This window comes from Scleropages formosus, chromosome 23 (assembly GCF_900964775.1).
Source record: "Scleropages formosus chromosome 23, fSclFor1.1, whole genome shotgun sequence".
NCBI lineage: Eukaryota > Metazoa > Chordata > Actinopteri > Osteoglossiformes > Osteoglossidae > Scleropages > Scleropages formosus.
The window spans coordinates 14,395,577-14,417,767 of NC_041828.1; the positions used below are offsets into that span (position 1 = coordinate 14,395,577).

General features: G+C 42.2%; 1 protein-coding gene across 2 annotated transcripts in view; it reads left to right on the plus strand.

Annotated features, from left to right (window-relative positions):
• The window catches only part of trappc9 (trafficking protein particle complex subunit 9), a 197,336-nt gene that overhangs the window by 122,995 nt on the left and 52,150 nt on the right, over positions 1-22,191 (plus strand). For both annotated transcript variants that reach the window (XM_018731819.2, XM_018731820.2), the window contains 2 exons: positions 5,777-5,930; positions 12,165-12,255. In XM_018731819.2, coding sequence (XP_018587335.1) covers positions 5,777-5,930; positions 12,165-12,255 — 245 coding nt within the window. The remainder of the gene's footprint in view (positions 1-5,776; positions 5,931-12,164; positions 12,256-22,191) is intronic.

The window sequence follows — 22,191 nt, forward strand, 5'->3', positions numbered from 1 at the left end:
TTTGCCTCAAGATTATGGCATGTCCCTGATCTACTATCTAACGTAGACATCTGCCTCCTATCTATCTATCCATCTATCAATCATCTCTCTAGTTATCTATCCATCCAAAAATCCTAGTTCCACATGTGCAGTGGTGTTATTATCATTATTCTAGAATCAAACGCAGCAGTGCCTTATACTAAATTGAATAATTTTTCCATGTGTGTTGACAGTTAAATATTGCTAGTGATGAAATTCTGGAACGGATAGAGGACGGAGGGATGTAACGTGTTCTGCATGTATCGCCTGTACTGCACGTTTTGGTGCAGTCCCGCCCCACAGAACGTGCACGCACCGCAAATGCAGCGCACACTGATCTGTTTGCTTCGCCAGAGTCACGGGGGTCCGGCTGCTGTTGCTAGCGGAGGGTTACGGTGGGAGTCGGCGGCGGTCTAAAAATAGGCTCTGCGTGAGCCTGCCAGCCGCAGCCCGCCACTGATCCCCACCGCTGAGCCGCAGCACGTGAGCTAAAAATAGCTATGCGCCTACGCCCTCGCCCAACTCCCACCTCCTCCTTCCTCCAGCCTCCGCTGTCCTCCATGCGGCCCTCTCCCCAGCGAAATAACACAATTACGGCTTGTTGGAGCGGGTGCAAAAGCCTTTGATAAAATACTGGCCTCCCTTGGGCTCTTTCGCCCTAATGGGCCCCGGCACGGGTTCAGAGCGCGGGTTCTGCGGCGTCTCTCCAGAAGAGCACCGATAGGGAAGACAAATACAGATGTGAAACACATCAAAAGCCTTTTAGGGCTTTGCCATACTGCGGGGGATGCAGGGCGTGCTGGCTGAGTGACGACTCTGCATGTGACAGCAGAGGGAAAAAAGACATTTTATTTTGTGATAAGGGGATTTTCAAGGGGCTATATTTAAACCCAAAGCTTGGGTGATGGATATGGTAATCAAATCATGCCAGGAAAAAATTGAGTTGTTATACTATTCCTACATATTTTAGATCCTCTGTTCTAGTCCCGTTAATTGTGTCTTTATACCCTTGTGTAGTTATGGCAATTATTTATTGATGGCGGATTGATGAGTCACTGAGGAAAAGGCTGCTGCTGTTTGCTGTAGCAGCCTGCTCGTGAAACTATGGAATCACACAGAGTTGTTCGCGTTCACACCTGTCTACTGATGCTCTTGTCCATATGGAACAAGAGTAAACTGCCTCTAGTCTGATCCGGGCAGGAAATGTTAGGAAGGATGATATTCGCTTCTCTTTATTTCTCACGGGAAAATGTGGGGGGAAAAGGTATGGTTCTGTGGTGGTCTGAGCCACAGCTCTACCCTGAGCAATGGCCAATGTCCCTCTGGAAGAGAAGGCGTGTCTTCGCTCGGTCCGCTGTGACAGCTCTGCAGTGGCTAGTCGGCCTTTCCCTCCGCTAGCCAGCAGGGGTGCCGATGTTACGTTTTGCAGCATGGCCTCCGCCGTGGTCGGCACAGAGCCGCGCAGATACACTCCCTCTGCTGCTTCCTGCAGGGGCGTTGACACTCCTGACACTGCGTCCCACGCTTGATTTCCCTCGTCATAATGTCCTGGGCGAAGGCAAACCTCTATGTAACATTTCTAATGTGGTGTCATACGTGTGCAGGATGGTATATGTTCAACGGGTGGTTTATTGACCTCCGGGTTCTGTTTAAACACACAATCGTTTGTGGCAAAAGAAGAAAGGGAAATGTACAGGTGTTGAAGCACCTTTGAAACACAGGCCATTGATTTTAATCCAGTACTTTTTTTTTTTTTTCTTTTTTCTTTTGAACCACGTTCTCAACACCTCAGTGTCATATACTGAGCCGAGTGAGATGTTGATGTACTCCCCCTGTTGTTGAGGCCATTGCCTTCCCGACTGTGGAGATGTGATGGAAGTAGGAGGAGATGTTTGTGGGGTCATGTGTTGATGGTCTAGGGGAAGAGCTCTTGGATTAAGACAGCAGTAGCTCCGGTGGGTGCTCATGTGGCTTGGTAATAATTTGGATTATCTTCGCTCTCAGCTAAACTCCTAAGTGGTGAACACTGCATCTTATCTACAGGATCTCTACAGATTTCTACAGCAACAATTAAGGGGTTTTGCGCCAGGCATCAAGAAGGACATTGCACCAGGGTCACTGTGGTTCTAGTTCAGTACAGAGCTCTGTATTTACATGTTTTCATTGCAGTTTATCTAGGAAATAAGACATCAAAATACCCAAGTGCAATTATAAGCAGTCAATATGTTGTATATTTGAACAACTTGTGTTTTTGTTTTGATATTGGTCAATGTATATTGTGTTTTGCATGAACACTCTTTAATCTGCCAGACACACATTAGATGTCTACAGCATTGCAATGATTGAACTCACTCACTCACTTGCTCGCCACCAGTAACTGCTTGTCCAAGGCAGGGTCACGGTGGTACACGGTCTATCCCGGAAGCATAGGACATGGGGCTAGTCAAGGGAGCACCCTGGATAGAATGTCGCTCCATCCCACGGTGGTCGGTCCTCATCTATCTGCTGTTGCTAAATGCAAACAAGGCACTTCAGGCTTTGTGTATTTGTTTTACATCACGACGGTTACCTGCTTTTATTTGTGTAAATGTCTTATAAGGCAGAGAAGGACTAAGTATATATATTAATATATTATTTGGATGATATTTATGACTTGGGAATATTTGTCTGAAATTGTAACACGAGTCAGCGGTACGAAGCTGCCGTTTTGTGGCTTATTCATGTTGAAGGTTAGCATAGAAATGAGGCCTTTTTTATACAGGCTTAATTGTAGTTTAAGTTGTGCCTTCTTCTGTAGCAGAGGCCTGTTAAATGATAATTCCTTTTATTCCTCATTGGGCTCAAGGAGAGGTTTGAGTTTAAGACCTTCAGCAGGACAGCTTATGAAATGTAGGCCCCAACGGTCTGTTTACCATATGTCCTTAGCATGCAGAGTGGTGCTGCCTTTTAATAAGTTTTTTTTTTTTTTTTTTTTTTTTGGCTTGCATATTGCATCAAAGGTAAGAAAGCGAACCGAAGCCGAGGAGAATTATGCCTTTGAATGTGAAATTCATTTACAAAACAAAACGATACTTTCACATCAAAGACAGCGAGGTGCATCCTAATTAGCCATTCGCCTCCTGGTTGAAGCCCATCTTCTTACCTTTTCTGTCCTCTTTCTCTACAGATTTTTTTTATTTATTTTCCCCCACCCCCCCAGTGTGTAGGGACAGACTTGTCTCATCTCAGTAATGTCCCCTCCGCTCACTCTCTGATCCCTGTGTTTGCTTTTGTGGGGTCTGAGGACATTAAGATGTGACTTTCTGAAGCCTCAGGTTGGTGTAGGTTTATGTGAGAATAGGAATGGGTGATCAGGCCGACAGCCGATTTATACGCGCTCTTCCATGGCTGATAACAAATGGCCGTCCAGTCGCAGAAAATAAAGGCACCACAGAGGCTCGAGAGCACAGGACACCAGAGTTGAAGGTGGCGATCAATGGACAGAGCCACAACAACACAATTTCTCCATAACCACACCATTTTCCGAAGATTGTCCTTGTTATATCCCCAATTGTCGAGATGGATTCTTTTGAAGAAAAAAGTACACCCCTTTTTGGCTTATTTATAAACCTCTTTTGTATAATGCAGAAGTGATTTCAGATTTTTATCTGTTTTTATCATTACATAAAATTTGTATTTGGGGCAGCACGGTGCCTCAGTGGATATTGCTGGTGTCTGACAATGCCTCGGATGTGGGTTTGGCCATGGGTTTGATCCCTGCTCAGTCTGTGTTTAGTTGACTTGTTCTCCTTGTGTTAGCGTGGGATTACACAGTCCGAAGACATGTGGTTTAGGGAGTAGGTAACTCCAAATTGCCGTGTGTGCGTGTTACATTGCTCTGCTGTTAAAAAAAAAAAAAAAAGTGGCTTTAGGGAGTTTACTGTAGTGTATCTCAGCCTTCTTGGATGAAGGTGCAAGCTTTGAAGAACTTTAAAGAATTGCATCTCCTAAACAAATATAGATAACATTTCTTAAACATTATGGAAGGTATGATGAATACGGTACATTTATTAGTTCAAAAGCACCTGTATCCTCGCTCTCTTAAGTGTTTAAGTTGTCAACATGAACATAAGTTTAGTGATGTTTAAAAGGATAGTCAGGTTTTGAATCAAAGAGCGGTGGTCGACCAAAGGTTTTGCAGATGTTGTGCTTTTTTCCCCCTGGCGTTCTGCAGTGTGTGCCTGGACTGAGAATATCTGGACTTGAAAGCTGTGTCCTGTGTGATGATCATGAGAGCCCAGCCTTGGCAACTAGATTAGTGTGTCATAATCAAGCAGTGTGCAGTTGTTGAGTTACTGAATGTCATTACCATCAAAGGTCCCAAAGCTGATTTAGTTACCGCTGAGTGATGGAGATGCTTTCTTTTTTTGCACACGTAAAGGACAATTTCGGGTAGTTTCTCTGCCCTGAATTTCTGTCATGAAAAGATATGCTTAATATTTTTTCCCCCATTATAATGTCAGTATTATGAAAATACATTGTTGTAGCTGCTGGTTCTTTCGAGTAGGACTTGTCAGGGAGGCTGGATTTGTTTTAGCCATGTTTACAAGTGAACGTGGGGAATTTGAAATGTGGTCGTCGGCACCAGCACCACCGGCCACCGGATTTGTTAGCTTTTCTTTACATATTAGCAATGCAGGACCTTATCCACACTCCCGACAGGGACAACTCCCTGCAACTGAATTTCAAGTTTCTTGTTGCTATTAATATATGGGGAAAAAATCACCTTGTTTGTGTCTTCACTAACACCATGTGCAGTTGTTTTAAATATTCTACGGTAAATGATATGGAAAAGGGGTGTATCTTACAGAATCTTAAATGATACATGCCTGAAATGGAAACAAATTAGTGATGTCATTAGTAATTGGGGTTTTAATAATTTGGAGACATTGTAGGAAATATTTGACGAGTTTCTTTTGATGGCAGAAAGCAAAAGAGGAACCTGAGATGAAGAACAATGGAGATCATAATGGAAAAATACAGTGCCCCGTAGACTGGGAGCTCTTAGGTTCGAGGTGCCCGCAGTGTGAACGGCACATAGGAAATGCTGGCTTTATTTCATCCATCCTCGGGTTGAGTGTCTGCCAGTGTGCCGACACTGATTCAGGCCTCAGCTGTGTTACCCACGATTATCCAGGCAATGTGTTGACCTCCCAAATAAAATGTGTGTATATATGTGAGTCTGTACCGTGTGCAGTTGGTTATTGAAAAGGTACAAACAGACCTCTTTAATATTTGTATTTTTGTTGTGTCAGGGGTTTGTTTCCTTTCACGTTTTTTTGGCAGTGCCTGGAGAAATCAGTTACTTGACGGGTATGACAGCTGCCAGTCTATGAATGAGAGTTTTTTGTTATATTGGCTTCCTAAAAAGGACTATGTGGGTAACATGATTTGCAGAGAGACCTTTCAAAAGACACACGTGCACATCTGTAATATGACACCATTAATAACCGCCCCCTTCTGTTTTCAGATGATCTCCCTTTCATCTTTCTTGTGTGAATGCATGTATGGACTCAGATTCAACATAATGAGTGAAGACAAAGTTAATGTAGTCACAATTTTCTCCATGGACAGCAGCATTCAGTGGAGTGGATGCCATCGTATTTCCAGTCTTACAGTGAAAGTCGTGTCCTGCTATGGGTCACGTGAGCGAGGCCTGTATGTACTAGGCCAGCCGGCCATGTGCGTGACTCCACCAATGTCCCTCTGCATCGTGTAGGATGGCCATCCAGGTGGACAAGTTGGACGTGGACAGCCTGCCAGAGCCGGACGAGGAGACACTACGCTTTGCCAGCCCTCGACAGCTGGAGGAAGAGCGACAGCAGGTTCAGGGCTACCAGGTCAACAGCAAACTGGGTATCACCTGGAGCATCATATCCTTTCACCTCCAAAACAGGAGTAGCTCACAGTCTTATACTGGTACACCTTTGGACTCATGAATATATTTGTAGAAATGTTTGCTTTTACAGCTTATGGAGTGTATGTGCTCCCAGCTTGTGACAATATAATAATAATAATAATAAGTTGCTTAGTAGATGAAAGTGAAATGCCTTTCACCTAATGGCGTTGACAGTTTACTCTTTTACACTTGAGCTGATTGAATGGCTGGATGTTCCATGGATGGGGGTCTCCTGGCAGTTATACATGCTATCTCTTGCTTACCTTCTTTGCTGCATATTTGCAATTTGCCAAAAAAAAAAAAAATCCCTTTTGCACCCACGTGCAATTAATTTTGAACATTCTATCACGTTAACTTCAAATGAGGTAAAAGTTACCTCAAAAGAGGTAAAATGGATCAGTACAAGGCTTTGGTTAGCTAGTGTGTCTTTTTTTGTTACACTATAATTAGATGCATTTTGTCTTTGATTGTACACTAAATCTTACTGCTTTTACCATTGCAGTCTGAGGCAGTGATGGTTTACACTACCAAAATAAGCAAAAGAAATGTTGATTGTTATTTAATTACATGCATCTCTACCTTTCACTAAAATTATATGCTGAATGCAACTTGTTCCTTTGCTAGTATTTCAGAGGAATTATTGTGGCTTCCTGAGTCCAGCGTAATTACTGTTATTTCAGTTTCTACTGTGGTGTCTGGCTTCTCTAGGTGGGAAGCCTCAGAAACATAAAAATGAAAATTTTACATCTGATTATATCACACAGCCAGGCAGGTGATGCATAAAGACTGAATTACAAAAAAAGAGGACAACTTGATAGTTGACCCAAACCGTCAGCAATTAAAGCTCTTTAAGTAATGGATTTTTAAAATGGAGAAATTTAGCGATACGTTGACGTGTGTGAGACGTTATTCACTCTTGTTCTTTGTTTGGGGAGGTAAGCTTTGGGATGGGCATAATGCCTCTCACATGACCTCAGTGTTAGCACTCCTCTCCTTAGTGCTGCGTTACCACTATGGTCTGCTGTAGTCTGCTGTGGTCTGCCATAGTCCCCATTTGTAGGTGACTGGCGCTGAATTATGAATGATTTACTCAAAAATGCACTCCAGAATGACTTTGTTTTACAAGAAAGCACACCATGTACCATTTTTACAGGGTCTCCCTGGAGTTTAGATATTGATCAAACAGCTAAGCAATGGCCAGAAACTTTATGGCTAACTAATAGTAGGTCAAACACCGATTTCATTGGTTTACAGGTCAACTAACTGTGATCTTACTAGGATCGCTTTTTGATTAAGCCACTAATTCTGTGACTTATGCGAAATAATCTAGTAGCTAGTGAGCTAGTCAACTTAAAAAACCGAGGCAAACTTAAATATTTAAAACATTATCTTTTAAATGTTTAATATTTTTTACGAGTCATTATTTTTGTACCCTATGATTTTTCTTAGCTGCTGCTGAAATTTTAAATGCAGTGCATGCATTTTTCTGCCGCAGGTTTTTTTGACATGGAGCCTGGAAACGCTGCCCTCAGTCACAAAGTTTCCATTGCATAGCGAGGAGATTGTGGAGCAAGGCCAGGAATTGTGTCTGAGAGTGTCATGTTGTGGCTTAAATGTGGGACACAGCTGATGGATGGCACTGCTGATTTTAACTTAATCTGCCATCCTTTTGAAGGAAAAAATAAACAAAGAACACAGACTTTGGTTAACTCCGTTTTATCCAAACTGTTGCACTATTATAAATCAATATGACTTTTCAAGGTCACGGTTTAAACATAGGATTGGTGCACATGAGCTCTTCTTGTTTCGGAATTGAATCATTGTTTAAATTAGTTACGGCTGCAGAATAAGCTTCATAATACATTTTCTTGCCTGCTTAATAGTCATAGAGAAAAAAATCATATACAAAATTGCCAAGGAGAAGAATAGTAAATGCAGTCTTTTAACTGGTTCTGTGTTAGTTTGTATATAGCAATTTTTCAAAATGTACATTTCAACAAAACACAGTAAAGTCTTATGAGAGCCATTGGTGATTTCTTCAGGCAGCAATTGAGTTTGCTGACAAAGAGAACAACAATATAGTGCTTCAGTCGATGAAGCTTTTCTCTTACATTCATTTCACCCATTTAGTACTGTTAGCATAAAGATCTTAATATCATTGATTTCATTTGAAATCATTTCGCCCAAGACGGCAAGTACATGAGCTACGGCTAAATGTATTTGCTTTTCTGACCAAAGTGTCAGAGAAAAAGAACAAGTACTCCAAAAACACCTGTCCTCTGCTGGCCTGGGTATTGCGCTGGCAATAAATTTGTATGCTATCGGCACAAGGATAAACACATTAGCTTTTGCAGTGATTAACAGAGGAGCTCGGTCTCATTTGAACAAGTGCACTGGCCTCCAGACATTCATTAGGTTGGAAGTCGCACGTTCCTGGGAATAGCAGAGGATGTTAGACTGTCGTGTTGCATTGGTGCCTCTTTTCTACCGAAAGGCACGTTCAGCGACTGATCTTTGCCAGAGTGACTTTTCCCCACTGGCGCCCAGGTATTAGTTAAAGGGCTTTTTTATGGCTTCTGACTTATGAGAGGGGCAAGGTGTGCGGGCTGTTCTGTTCTGCATTTATTTATTTATTTGTTTGTTTGTTTCTGTTTTCCTGGGAGTAAAGCACAGCATCTGTCCACAACATCTGGTCCTCTGCTGCTCGCACTCACTGCCATGCAGGAGCAACAGATGGGCCAGCATGGACACTACCACACCCAGCTTTATCGGGCACTGGAATGTGGTGCTGCTCAGCCTGCGTTTCCTTTGGCCCCCTGTCTCAGAATACGCAGTTATTAATTAGTTCTTGAGTGGGTTTGAGGGGGCAGGTTGTATTTGTCTCAGCTCCCCCCCCCCCCCCACCCCCTTATTTTAGGTTCCACGTGGTTCATTTTGTCATACCCAACGATCCTGCTGTGTGTGTCCACTCTTGCTGGAGAAGGTGTACAGCAGCAGACCCGTTCCTGTAGGTCAGTGCTGCTACCCACCAATGTAGATGCCCACTCCATTCTTGTAATCTTCCTCCTAAAAGTGCTTTTTGCCATTTTACTCTTCTCTGGGCATAGCCGTCACCGCTCCAGCAAAGAGACCTTTTTAAGACACTGATTATTTTAATTGATAGAAAAATATGTTAACAACTGGGATGTGAAACTGCAGGAGATTATTATCTTAAGCTTGGAAGTAATGAAGACAATTATAGACAATTTGTTTAAAATTGCTTTTCAAAATGTTGAAAAGGATGTGAACTTAATCATTAGCTCTGCTGCTACAGTATTAAACTTAACTCCATAAATTCTAGTTTATTAATTCATGAACAGCCTTGCAAAATGATGTGCTTTTGTTTTATTATCCTGGTGTTTTGACAGCAAAGTCCAGGGACCAGGATATTCACAATAATCCAGTCCAAAGAATCAACAGTTACATGTAGTAATTTTCTGATATATTTTTATGCATTGCAAAGATGAATACAATATGGCGTGTGGTCAGTTATCATAGTGATTCAGAATTATTGTCAAAAATAATGACTCCAACACAGCTTTACCCCAGTAAAACTACTCTTTCCTTCCATTATCAATAATCGGTTGTTGTGGCATCACAGTGGTCCAGACTCTGTCCCATACAGGAAAATGGCATGAGGCAGGGTATACCCAAGATGTGATGCAGTCCATCACAGGGCAATCGCATGCACTGATTTACACACACACACACACACACACACACACACACAGAGGCTGGTTTTAGAGTCACCAGTTCACCCGGAACACCCATCTTTGCACTGTGGGTGGAAACTGTCTTTGTCCTGAGGAGGTCCTGTCCTGAACAGTATGTCCAGAATATCTCATTGCAGTAAGTTATGTTTCTTACCTTGAGAGACATTTGGTCAGTGATGAACAGTAGGCTTGGACTATAGTGAGTGTTGCTTATGATTTCCGTGGTCTGTTCATTCTTTTTGTAAAATTAAATTTTTGCAAGATCAAAACAAGGTGACTTGTGCTGTTTAGCTAGTGCAAGTTTTGTCACACACAGCTACGTGCTCCCCACCATACCTGTGTTGCTACCTCTGTGTAGTGAACAAAGGTTTGGTCTGTGACTCCTGCATAAGCGTCAGCGGAGTTCAGAGAGCGGTGCTTTTCTGCTTCGCTGAAGCCAGTAATGCGGCCGAGAAGAGCTTCAGACACACCTGTCTGCTTTCAGATAGAAATGTTATTTAGGGCTGACAATCGCACCGCTTAGGCAAAACCGTTTGACGTTTTCACTGCTATAATAGCAACAAAAACTGAAGTACAATATTCAATTATGCTATATTCTTCTCTAAAACAGGACACCAAAAGTACATTTGAGCTCACTGTTTTCTTTCTCCTTAACACTTCTGTTCTCTTCTGTCAGTTACTGGAAGAAAAAAAAATAAAAATTGAGAAAATAAAAACAAAAAAAAATCATTTGGCTTACGATAGGGGTATTGTGAAGATGAGGATGTAGCATGAGGTCACATACATAATGGCCTCTCCTTTCAGTCGACCGCTGAGAGGTGGTGTAGTGTTTTGCAGGGCTTCTGATGGCATGTCCTCTGGGAGAGTGCGCTCAAGTGCATCACTTCTGCACAGGCTTGGAGGCATCCGCTTCCCACGGCAAGGACAGTGGACACTGGGGACAAATTGGCTCTTCCCGCAGGGGTTGTGCTCCAGCTGCAGTGGCACGTGGGGGTGGGGGCATGGTGCCCGTGGTCCCCCCATCAGCAAAGTGCTGGAATAGCCCCTGTATGTTGCATTCGCCCTACTGATGGTCATCATTAACTCAATCATTGCTGTTTGTAAATATGCCTTTCCTATCAACACGCAAGCCGTTTCTTCCCAGGAGCCTTTGTGTTTACGACTTCTGATCCTAGAGTCGACGAGGCTGTGGTCTCGGAGACGAGCGGCCCACGCTTGAGTGAGGCGCACGGAGCCACAGCTACCTTCCCAGCTGGAGCGTCTGCTGCCTCGCTGCCAGCCGTTTGTAGCATTAATATGGAAAAGACACGCCGAGCATGTTTCACCCCTTCAATATTTAACTGGGTGCACCGTGTTTCCGAACAGATACTGCGAGAAGGGCTGTGAGCTCATGATACATGAGCCGCTCTTGTGCTGGAAGAAAACCTGCAGCTCCACACTCCCTGCAGGCCGGAGAGCACTTCTTCTTGTGTTTATTAGGCGATAGCTTCATACGCACAAATCCCATTACCGACTCCTTTAAAATTATTTAAATACAGTTGCTGTTTCTGCAAAAGTCCTTTTCAGTTTCTCTGCTAGGATGGGGCTTAATATGAAAATCACTTCTTATTATGGACAATGGACAAACTTATGAATTCTACAAAATACTCCATATTATTTTAATGTTTCTCCCGCAAAACCTTCTCTGTGCTGGAGGTATAGTTTTCTTTGAAAAGATGAGGGCTTTCATTGTGTCCCGAAGCAGAATTTTTCCACCATTGTCCTTTTTCACTGCAACAGGTCATATCTCTGAATTAATATTATTTAAAAAAAAAAAAAAAAAAATTAAAACATTAATAACACCACTGGTGAAACAAAGGAACCTGTCTGGGTTCTCCTGAAGGTACTGTATGATCTTTCTCTTCTTTATGAAGGATTTAATTTGAAAAAAGACAGCAGGCATCCAGCTGCGAATCAAGTCAATCGAATCACCATAGAAATGCAGATGCTGTGATGGCTATCCTCTGCTCAGTCATTATCAATCTCAGCACATTTTTGGTTCACTCCCTCATGGTCCTTGACTGTCATTTGTTCCCTTGGTGGGGTCCTTGACTTTGGGAGTAGTTCAGTCTTTCACTTCTCACACTTGAGTACCGCAGACAGGTTACACTGACGCACCCTGTTCTGTGTAGTTGTTCTCTCCTAACGAAAGTTTCAAGTGCCTCTGCCTCACACATGATGCGCATTTGTACTCGTTTTTATTCATGTATTCCTTTATCCATGCATCTAAAGGATGCTACATGCCCAAATCCCAGGAAAAGCCCTTCTGTTGGTTAAACCTAGGAGTATGGGTGTACTTGAGTACTCGAGTTGGCTACTTACAGTAAGTTTCATTGTATAAAAGTGTCAGTCTAATCAGCAGATGTGAATGTGTGCATGAAAAGTCTCTTGTAGGATTTCCCTTAACTCGATGTCACCCATCTCTGCGGCGGAAGGGAGAGGCCAGCGTGGAGGGCGTTCTCAACCAGCTGGTCCTGGAGCACTTGCAGCTGGCCCCGCTGCAATGGGGTAAGTGTCTGCTTCCTCCACTCCCCACCCACCATGGGCAGGTGTGTGCGTGTGCGTGTGTATAGACTCAGCAGGCCTACTCCTCAAAGGATTGCTGGATGGACGCCGGCTCTTTTTGGGTACCAACACCCTTGCCCCCCCACCCCCCGCACCTGGCTTGAAAGTGGATCCCCACACCTCTGTGTTTTTATTTGCATCTATAATAGGCACATCACCCCCTGCCACTGCTCTGGTGAAAGGCAAACTGGGAGATGTGTGGAGCAGTACAAGCGGGGGGAGCTGGGGTGGATATTTCTGGGTTTCGCCATCTGTAGCCCGTCCCAGGAAATGATTGTTGCTTTATTGAAAAGATTTACTCGACTTGGCCCTGCTTTATTGGGTCAGTATTTTTAATTAGCCCGGCTTGTCTCTCTTGCTTTGCTGAGAAGGCCATCTGTGATGCTGGGTGACATTGCCTGTTGCTGTGGGCTTTATCTTCCTTAGCTCTATAAACGGCAGGCTTTAACCTGAGATTTGGCTCTTAGGATTCCTTGTTTCTGCGTGGTGTGCGATGCTTGGTGAAATTGTCAGGACTGTTGTACCGGTTTCTGTTCTGTGTTTCAGCATAATGTTTGTTTTCCTGTGTGAATACTCACTGAATGAGCGATGAATGCAGCATCACTTTGGACTTACGTTACAATGAAACAATGCACATGTACAAGTGGTAAATAATATGGTGGGCAGCTGATAGTGTAGTGGTTAGGGCTTATTCCTTTGGGCCCCAAGTTCACGGTTTTGAATCTCACCTCCAGCTGTAGGACCCTTGACCAAGGTATTTACCCTGAAATTGCTCCAGTAAAAATTACCCAGCTGTACCAATGGGTCACCGGTTTTAGGTGGATTAACATTATGTGTTGCTTTGGAGAAAAGTGTCAGCTAAATAAATAAATGTAAATGTAGTATAAATAATGGTCATCTCAGAAAGTGTATGTTTATATATTTTTGGGAGAGTGTATAAATGTGAATAACACCTCTATCTGGGTCTTTCGGGTGTTTGCTCCGGAGTTGATATCCTTTGAGCAGCTGGAAGGCCTCTATCCATGTTGCCAGTGTTATCCCATCCTCCGCCGCCCTGTCCAAGCAGTTTCCCCATGGATAGCAATAATCTTCACAAAGGTTGGATGTGTTGATACCTCAGCAGTGCTGTAAGCTTCATGTGAGCAGGAATGTGATTAAGGAGATCCGTCAGCATTAATCAGCCACATGGCTCCGGTTTTTCGTTTAACTTAAAAGTTCATGTACTGCTTATTGTCTGGTATATTGGTGATTCAGTCTCACCAACTTCTGCTTGGCTGAGAATAAACCTCCTGTGAACTTGCAAAAATGAATAGCTGACAGTATAGCATTTTCTATTATATTTTCATTGATTTTTGGTGAGGTTCATGCAGTCACTCTGCTGTCCCCTGTGTCTGCTGTTGGATAATTTCCGGGTCTTTAGGTTTGTCTTCACCACTCTATTTGTTTTATGTTCTTTGGTTTACATGTAACAATATTAGATGAAGCGTTTAAAATGACTGGGTTCTGATTAACTAAAAATGGTGGAGAGAACGGCTGAGAGCTGGAAACATGAGATGTTTAGCCAGGGTTGAATCTGCACTTGCTTTCAATGTTTCCACTAAGTTGCTGTACATTGCTCTAACTGGATTTTTTTAAAAATCCTTACTGTAACACGGCAGGTTCCAAGTTGCCCTCGATCAATAATATAATTATGTTATTCTGTTATCTTATATTTGTTATAATGTTAGGCTTGCTTTGTAATGGAGATGGACCTTTGAGCACCTTAAACATCTTCCATGTGCTCCGCTTGTTTTAATGAAGAGTGGTTTAGACTTCTGATCCATTTCCAGGTCTACATGTGTCAGACTTTACTGCAGACAGCAGTTACAAAAAGAAGGGAAAATAAAATAAAACCCACGAAGTGTTCAAGGCTGAAGGCAGTTCTGTAAGTGGTAAATTGAACATCCTTCCTCTGCAGACATACTGTGCTCTGTTTTGAAGCCAGCCATCCTATGTGGTTTAGCTCCTCATCCGTGTTCTTTATTGATACTTTGAAGCTTCAAACGGCACGTGTCTCAGAAGTGCCGAGCTCTGCCTGGGTTTGTTCAGATGAAGAGCTATGGATCGTCGGGCAACTGTTTCCGGACAGGAGTGCGAGTGATGGTCTCAGGGCAGTCTCCTTGACGTTCTCAGCTGCACGGGACTGAAGGAGGGGCACGGGGTGCTCCCTGACATGTTGGGCCTAGTCCATCAGATATCAGTCATCAGAACTGTCTGTATCTAAACCCATTCGTTCTCACACAGGCACTCAGACTCAGCTCTTTCTCAGAGTCCAGCTGCTGTCGCTCCAACTAAAATGAGTAGAAGAGCATGCTGGAAGTGACCACAGTCCATGTACTACAGTTTTCTCATGTTCTCCTCCACCTAGAGGCCATCTGCACACTTTGGAGGTGTTGGGCATGGGATTGGGTCCTGTTTTTGATGGTTAATGTCCAACCCCCAAGCATACCTGGCCCGCTAGGTCTCCAGCACTCTGCTGTTGCTGTACTGCTCCAGATTGCTGGCTAGGCGTCAAAGACTTTGCCTTTTTTCATTTGCTCAGAATTCCCTCTTCTCTCTTCAAGAATATTGCACCAAGGTTAATGAAGGAGAAACTTTTTAGATGATAATCTGCTTATGTACCCAGTGATAGCAGTCTCTTTGCCAGACGGTTTCATTAGACATTATTGCATAAGCGAGCTCATTAGATTATAAGTGCAGTTTGTTGGAAATTGATAATAATAATTCTAGTATTACTGCCAACAATATGGTAGCCCTGGTTGTTACACTTCAGTAATTTTAAATTACGTGTTCAGTCTGCATGTGATGTGCTGATGGGTATTAGAAATGAAACATGTTGATAATCGTGTGATATACAGTACCTTTGTGAAAGAAGCTCACGAAAAAACCTGGTCCTGAAGAACCAAGGGAAGGCTTCTGTGTTGGACCATGTCTCTGCACTTGCTCCCGGTGAAGCGGTGTCCTCTGTGAAATGGCATTAACTGTACCAGACAGAAAGTATTCAAATACTGTCACAGGTACAAAACGGTTAGACAGCGTAATGTACTTTATTTGCCCCTTCCTCATGCAGAACCTTGTTCTTACTGCTGATTGTATTTAATGAATTTACCATTAAAAAAAAAAAAAAGTCTCAATGGGGGGAAAAAAAACACACCTATTTACATGCAGCTGGCTTCCTGTCTGCGTGCTTTTTAGTGCACCTAAAGTACCTGTTTTTTTTTTTTGTTTTGTTTTGTTAATATATGGACTTTTACTGGACATGAAAGCTGAACACAGTTCCAGCTGGCTGCTCCCTTTCCAGGGAAAACAATAATGAGCAAACACTGTTCACACATTAACATAAACCTGAATACATGGTACAGTTCGGTATTTAATGGTGTGGCAAATGGAAATTGATTCAGTAACGATGCAGGCAGCGACACCTTGAGCACGCACTCATTGTGTTTTGGCAAAGAATACGATAATGCTGCAATAATGCTGCACAGTTTTTGTAGCTCCACACTAAAAGGCTGGGTTGTTATTGTTTGATGATTATGTTTGAAATCAACAGAGCAATTTAGCTGGTTATTTAATTGCAGGATTAAGGATTTTCTGAAGCATAGTAAATAATTAGCAAAATAATCACAATAGTTCAGCTTGGATTCCGAAATGCCAAAGAAAACAAACACTCGGGATAACGCTTCGTGGTAGTTGTCGCAACCAGAAACCCATTAGCAGTCTGTTTTTAATAGCTCCAGTTTCACTTGACAGTAATAACTGCATAAAGTTCATAATCTGATATAATAACCTTAGCACTTCTTACCTGCAGTACAGCTATGACACAAAGCTGCTCATGTCAGTATTTATCTGCCTGCTGTTGCTCTTTCTAAATTATTGCCTATTACTTAACACAGAATTAAGCTCTGCAGATTAGAGTTGTGATAGTTTTGCTATCTTTTCTGCAGTCAAATATTCTCTTCCAGGTGTAATAACTAAAGGCCCTCATATGAGTTGTATAGATAATTTCCCCCCCCCCACATAAATATTGTTTTGGAATCTGGATGAAATGGTTCTCCTTTAGCATAAAGAGGTCCTTTTACTCAGTGTACCCATTTCAAGTCAGCAGATCTGTTACTGCTCTGCAGACTAATACTTATTACCAGTGTCTGTTCAATCAGTGACAAATCATGCTTCCCAGAGCAGGCGCTCACTCAGGTGTGTGAACATGTTAGAAAATGGAAATTCACAGTGAACTGTGTGATACACATCAACATATGAATCCTAATTATTTATTTACTTATTACTACAACTGGGCAATTCTTTTTTAATAGTAATGGAAATGCCTGTTCTTCTAACCTTCATAAATGGAGTACAAAAACCATTCTATCCATTAAACAGAATAGCCTCTGTATCTGTACCATATTTTCCTGGCTTCCCAGTAATCACTGGTCATCATGCATTGCCATAGCAACTTGAGACTGGATGGCACTGCCCTTTTTCAGCCGATATATTACCTTCCGCAATAATCAGCTTTATTTACACCAGGTAAATGAAAGTATCGAGAGTCATGTCTCCTTGTATGTCAGTTTGTTAGTTATGCAACAGTGTCGTTTTTTGTGAAAGCACAATTCACTGTCTGAATACATGCACTCGGAATTCAAACTGAACCACCTGTTTGCTGGCTTACTCACACATGTTGAAAGCTCTAGTTTATCCAAAAAAGTGGAGCCGAGTGTCTACAGATGAATGTATTTTACTGTCCTCTTTCAGAGGGTTTCATTGTTTTAAAGGTAAAACAGGCTCAGTCTGCCTCGTCTTTGTGCTTCTATATGATGTGTTCCTTCTTTCCCATGATATTCATTTTACGTCCTACCTGTTGATGATTCATTCAACTTTTGTCTTCATTAATAGCTTTGCTTATGTTTTACGTTTGAATTCAGGTAGAAATCAGTACCCAGTGTGTAATGTTATACCACAGTTAATTTACATTTACATTTATTCATTTAGCTAATGCTGTTCTCCAAAACGACTTACAGTGTTAATTACACACACATTAAACATGTCATTTTAATTTTACTAGAGGATTTTATGGGAAGTATTACCTTGCTTGAGGATACTACAGCTGGAGGTGGGATTCAAACCTGCGACCTTTGGGTCCACTACACTACCCGCTGCCTCCATTTTTTCTTGATCTGTGTTTTTTGCCTTTTCATTAGACCCAGTACAATGCCCACTCTCATTGGTGAGGTATTCTCACATCACAAGGGATGATGGTTATGTCTAAAATTATGATATTATTGCTTATCTGCAATACTCTGTCAAGCCTTTCAAAAGATGTAGTAAATAATTTTTAATCATACCTAAATCAGAACAGGCACTGATAAAATGCCATGTCATGCATAGACAAGGTTGAGATAACACATTTTAAATTAATTAGCAATGACAATACAATATAGCAGTTTTCATCCTTTCAACAAATATGGATTTTTCTTCTTTTTGCGTTAATCGTACTTGAAAACTGTTTTTGGGTCTTCGAAGTACTTAGAAGCACTTTGGCCCTTACTCACCTACTGTATGAAAGGACTGCGACCAAGGTCTGAAACGCTGATTGGCAGTGCGAAGCAATTTACCGTCGGGTCCCTCCTGCGTTGTTTTGTAAGAGATGCTTGAAGATTCTATTTACTGTGAGGCTCTCCATCTTGCTGCCTGTCATTCATCATCTGAGAAGTTTTTGTCACTCAAAATTCCATAGAACTTTGGCTGACTTTGACATCTGAACATCCCACTTATTGACGAGCTGTATAATAATTGATGGTAGAGCACAAACACGGAGCTGATATTCAGATGACAAAAGAAAGAAGTACTGTTAATTTACATCACTTAAATGGGGGCAGAGCATGTTCATGAAATGCAAATTAGCATAATTGCTGAACAATTAAGTAAAATACCTATTGCTTGTATCTCTGTATCACTCCTGTATCGTTCTCCTATGATTATGCCGGCTGGTTTTTGGGTGAGGCATTGCTTGTTAGCGTTTCACCTCTGAAATCCCATAAGCCTAGCTAAGATGGGTGAGGTTTGTACTTGAACGTAAATTCAGTAAATGCAAAAGTACTGTTTTGAGTGGTCTTAGACAATTCCAAGGATTACTGCATTTGAACAGTGGGGAGATGTTAAAACAAATTGTCGATTCTGGGTACTCATCCAAAACCCGTGGGATGACTGTGCTTCATCTAGGTTCACATCACCTTTCCTCTAGGCTTCTTCTTTAAGTCTTCGTGAGCCGCTGTGATCGGTTGTAGGAAATATATTTTTCTATGCCTGCTATTTTCACACCAAGTAATAATAACAATAAAAAAGACCCTGTGTAAATGTCAGCTTAGGCAGAGGCGTATTTGGCTGCTTCTTCACACATTGTTTTGCACACGGTTATTGACAGCGTGGCTAATTATCTGTGACAAATAATTGTTGAAGTAGCGGAGCACCTTCAGGGATTCCTGTCCACCACAGTTGGGTGTGATGGAGAGGGAGTTTATGCTACCCTTCTCATGTCGCAATCTATGTTTTATCAGTTGGCCAAAGACTTAAAGCATAACACAAAAATGTGCTATTTTTCTTTCCTAGTGTGGTACAAATATATGAACATGTTTGGAAGTATGCAGCACGTTTATTGCCTGTTGAAGTTACAGAGAAGAAAAAAAATTCAATATTATTTAAGACATGGCTGTAAATAGCCAACCAGTCCTCCACCTCCAGGGAGTCCATAAAAACTTGCTGTGTTTGGCTTCATGACAGGCCATTCTCCATTAGCTAAGTAGTTTATGGATAAGTGCCTATCATTAATATATGGATGGGAAAAAAGATTGGATGCGTTTGATAGGTGAGGTTGCTTTTATACTTGAGTGATTTTTCACTTAATCAATGTTTTCTAAAGAAAAGATAATGTGGAGTATCTCATTACTATTAATAAGTAATATTAGCATTTAAGAAGTAAGTGCTTAATTATTGGTTTACAACGTACTACGTTAATGTACGTATAAATATAATATAAAAGTATATAATATGCGATTGCCAGTTGAGAATCATGGGAGTAGGGGTGCAAATATGTCACAAAAACTGTACTTTTTCTAACAACGCAAGTTGTTCATAGTACAGCATCTGAACTAGATCAGTAGATATGAATGAATATGAATTTTGGCAAAAACCATCCCTATTCGAAAATATTCAATTGATATTGAAATGCATCCATTTACATGCACCGTGTCATCTATGTGCACTGCACTTTCCTGGTCAGTCCTGACACATTTATTCATTTAGCAGATATAGTCCTGCGTGCAACATGCAACTCCAGAAATACATCCAAGATTGCTTCTAATGGGTAAGAGCTTTAGATACAGGTGCAAGGTGGTCAAACACAGCTTGTTTCTTTTTAGTTTTTCTGGTCCATGTCATTAAAATAGCTGTCTACAGTAATGGCATTTAACTAGTATATACATAAATAATCATAGCAGATGGTGCTGGAATAATTTAAGTAGCTGTTAGGAGATCTGGAAAGAAACGGGTTTGGAAAATTTGGACTTTGAGACCTTTGCTGGATCATTACGGGAGGTTTAATGGCAAAGGTGGGAAGACAAGGTAAGAGCTGTAAGAGTATAGGCAAGATGCCACCATAGCACAAACCAGAAGCTGTGTAGGGTGCCATGTGTGGTATGGGCGTTATGGCTCCTAAGTGCTGGGAGAAGCATAGTCATGAATCAGCTGTTACTCCCAGGCTTTTGGCTGACAAAGTGGATGAGATTAGCAGGTTGTCCAGTTTGACAGAAAGCTTGTGGCAGATAAAGGGGCCATCAGGGAATTGGAGGACTTTAGGAAGTCTTCTTAGGAAGACTAAATTATAGATGATGGTGGGTCATTCAGGTGAAGATGTCATAGAGACATGCTGCAGTGTGTAAGTATATATCTGTGATACTTGGGGGGAACAGAAAAAGAAGTGTGTGCCATCTATCTGTAATAACACTGGAGTAAGGTTCCCAGCATTAAGCCCTGTGGAACACCTGTTGGCGGACTAGTGGGTACATCAAGGGTTGGGGGGGCGGGTGTTAATAAATATAAATGGAGGAGGGAGACTGGTTTATAATTCTGGACTGAGTTTAGGTCCAGAAACATGGCATGTAAAAAAGTCAGTCTTCGTCCATTTGTTGTAAGCTTTATAATTTGCTGACATGTTAAAACGCTGGACCTTCAGAGTTTCCTTGGCAATGATCAGCAGGCCTCTAACCCTGGGCCAGTCATCAGGGTAGCACAGCAGCCAACAGTGTCTGAAGAGGCCAGCCTAAATACCCCAGCTGCACAGTTTCATCTTGTGTCTTATAAATTGTGTCCTTATAATCCAGCCAATTTTTTTTTCTTTTTTTTTGGAAGCGTTATTATCCAGATAGTGTCACGATGAGTTTGTCTTGTGTATGGAAATTGAGCACTTGATTTATTTGAAACCAGGCAGGTTACTTTAGACCCATCATCAGTAATCCGGAGTTGGAAACTAATGACATCTGCCTTCATTAAAAATATGCGTGCCCCCACCCTCCAGTCGAAGAGGAAAAATGATCTTAAGGCCACACAGATGTATGTGTGTGGACAATGCAGTGGGCTGGATGTCAAGAGTGATATGAATGCAGAGACCATGAGGTAGGTGGAAAGAGCACATTTCTGAAATGATGCTAAATGTTACTGAACAAGCGCTGATTTGGACTGTCAAAGACTGGACACATCTATAGCAAATTAGTTATGAAATATGAAGTTGAATTTTATTTTATTAAAAGGTCACTAAGGTTGGGCTTTGTAAGAAAGCCTTATGCAGAACAAACAAAACATGTATTAAATTGGTCACTTCAAGAACCATCAATTAGAATTTTTAGTATATTCAGACTTGGCCTTTCCTAACTCTAATTTCTAAACTTTGCCTTTGTACGGACACTTTTTTCTTTCTTTCCAGCTGTCATGAGATTACTTTTTTTCTCATGTTGGTTGGTGAGCAGCGACTGGACGTGCATGTCCTTATTTTCCACGCTGTGAAGAAAGGGTACCTGTCTGTGAATTGGCTTCCCGGTCGTGCGTCATACAAGCTCCGGGGTGTCACCTGTTGCCGATGAGACCTTTAACGCTAACAGTGCTGCCATTAAGGAAGGCGCTGAGCTGCTGATGGGATCTGAGCCACTTCTAGTTTAGTTCAGATCTCTTACCTAATTGCAAGTGCACTGCTGTTGAACAGTGACTTTTGCTGTGATAGACACCACGCCAGTGCCTCACAGACAAAGGCCTCCTCACGGCTCTCCAACAATGTCCATGTCCAACACTCTTGCTTGCTGCCTCTTGCAGCGCAGTGTATGCCCCTCTGTCCATGGTGTCCTTTTGATTTCAGTTAAAAGGGCAGCAGCACCCAGGACAGGTGGTGAGACGAATCCTCCCGTCTGGCTTTATGCAAATCACATTGTCGGTTACCCCTTGCCTGCTGACATTTTAATTAAAAGCAAGACGGCCCACCTTGTGTTTGCGGTCTCTGTGTGGCTGAACACATGACCAGCGACCTTACTGGCTCCTGGTCCTGTGGGAAGCCTGACCCCCATATGGTTCAGTGAGAGAAGCATGGACGTGGCCTCTTTGTCTACAAGGAAATAATGGTGTTCAGTTTCATTTTACCTCTCACTGTGGAAGTGTTTGTCCACCTGGGCTCAGTGTCTGCGTATTTGATTGCCATGAAAATCCATTTAGTCAGTCTTGACCGGGCGATCGCAATAACAGAAAAGCTGTCCAAGCCATTGAGTATGCTCTGAGCTACGGGACGCTTCAAGGTGTAACATGGTT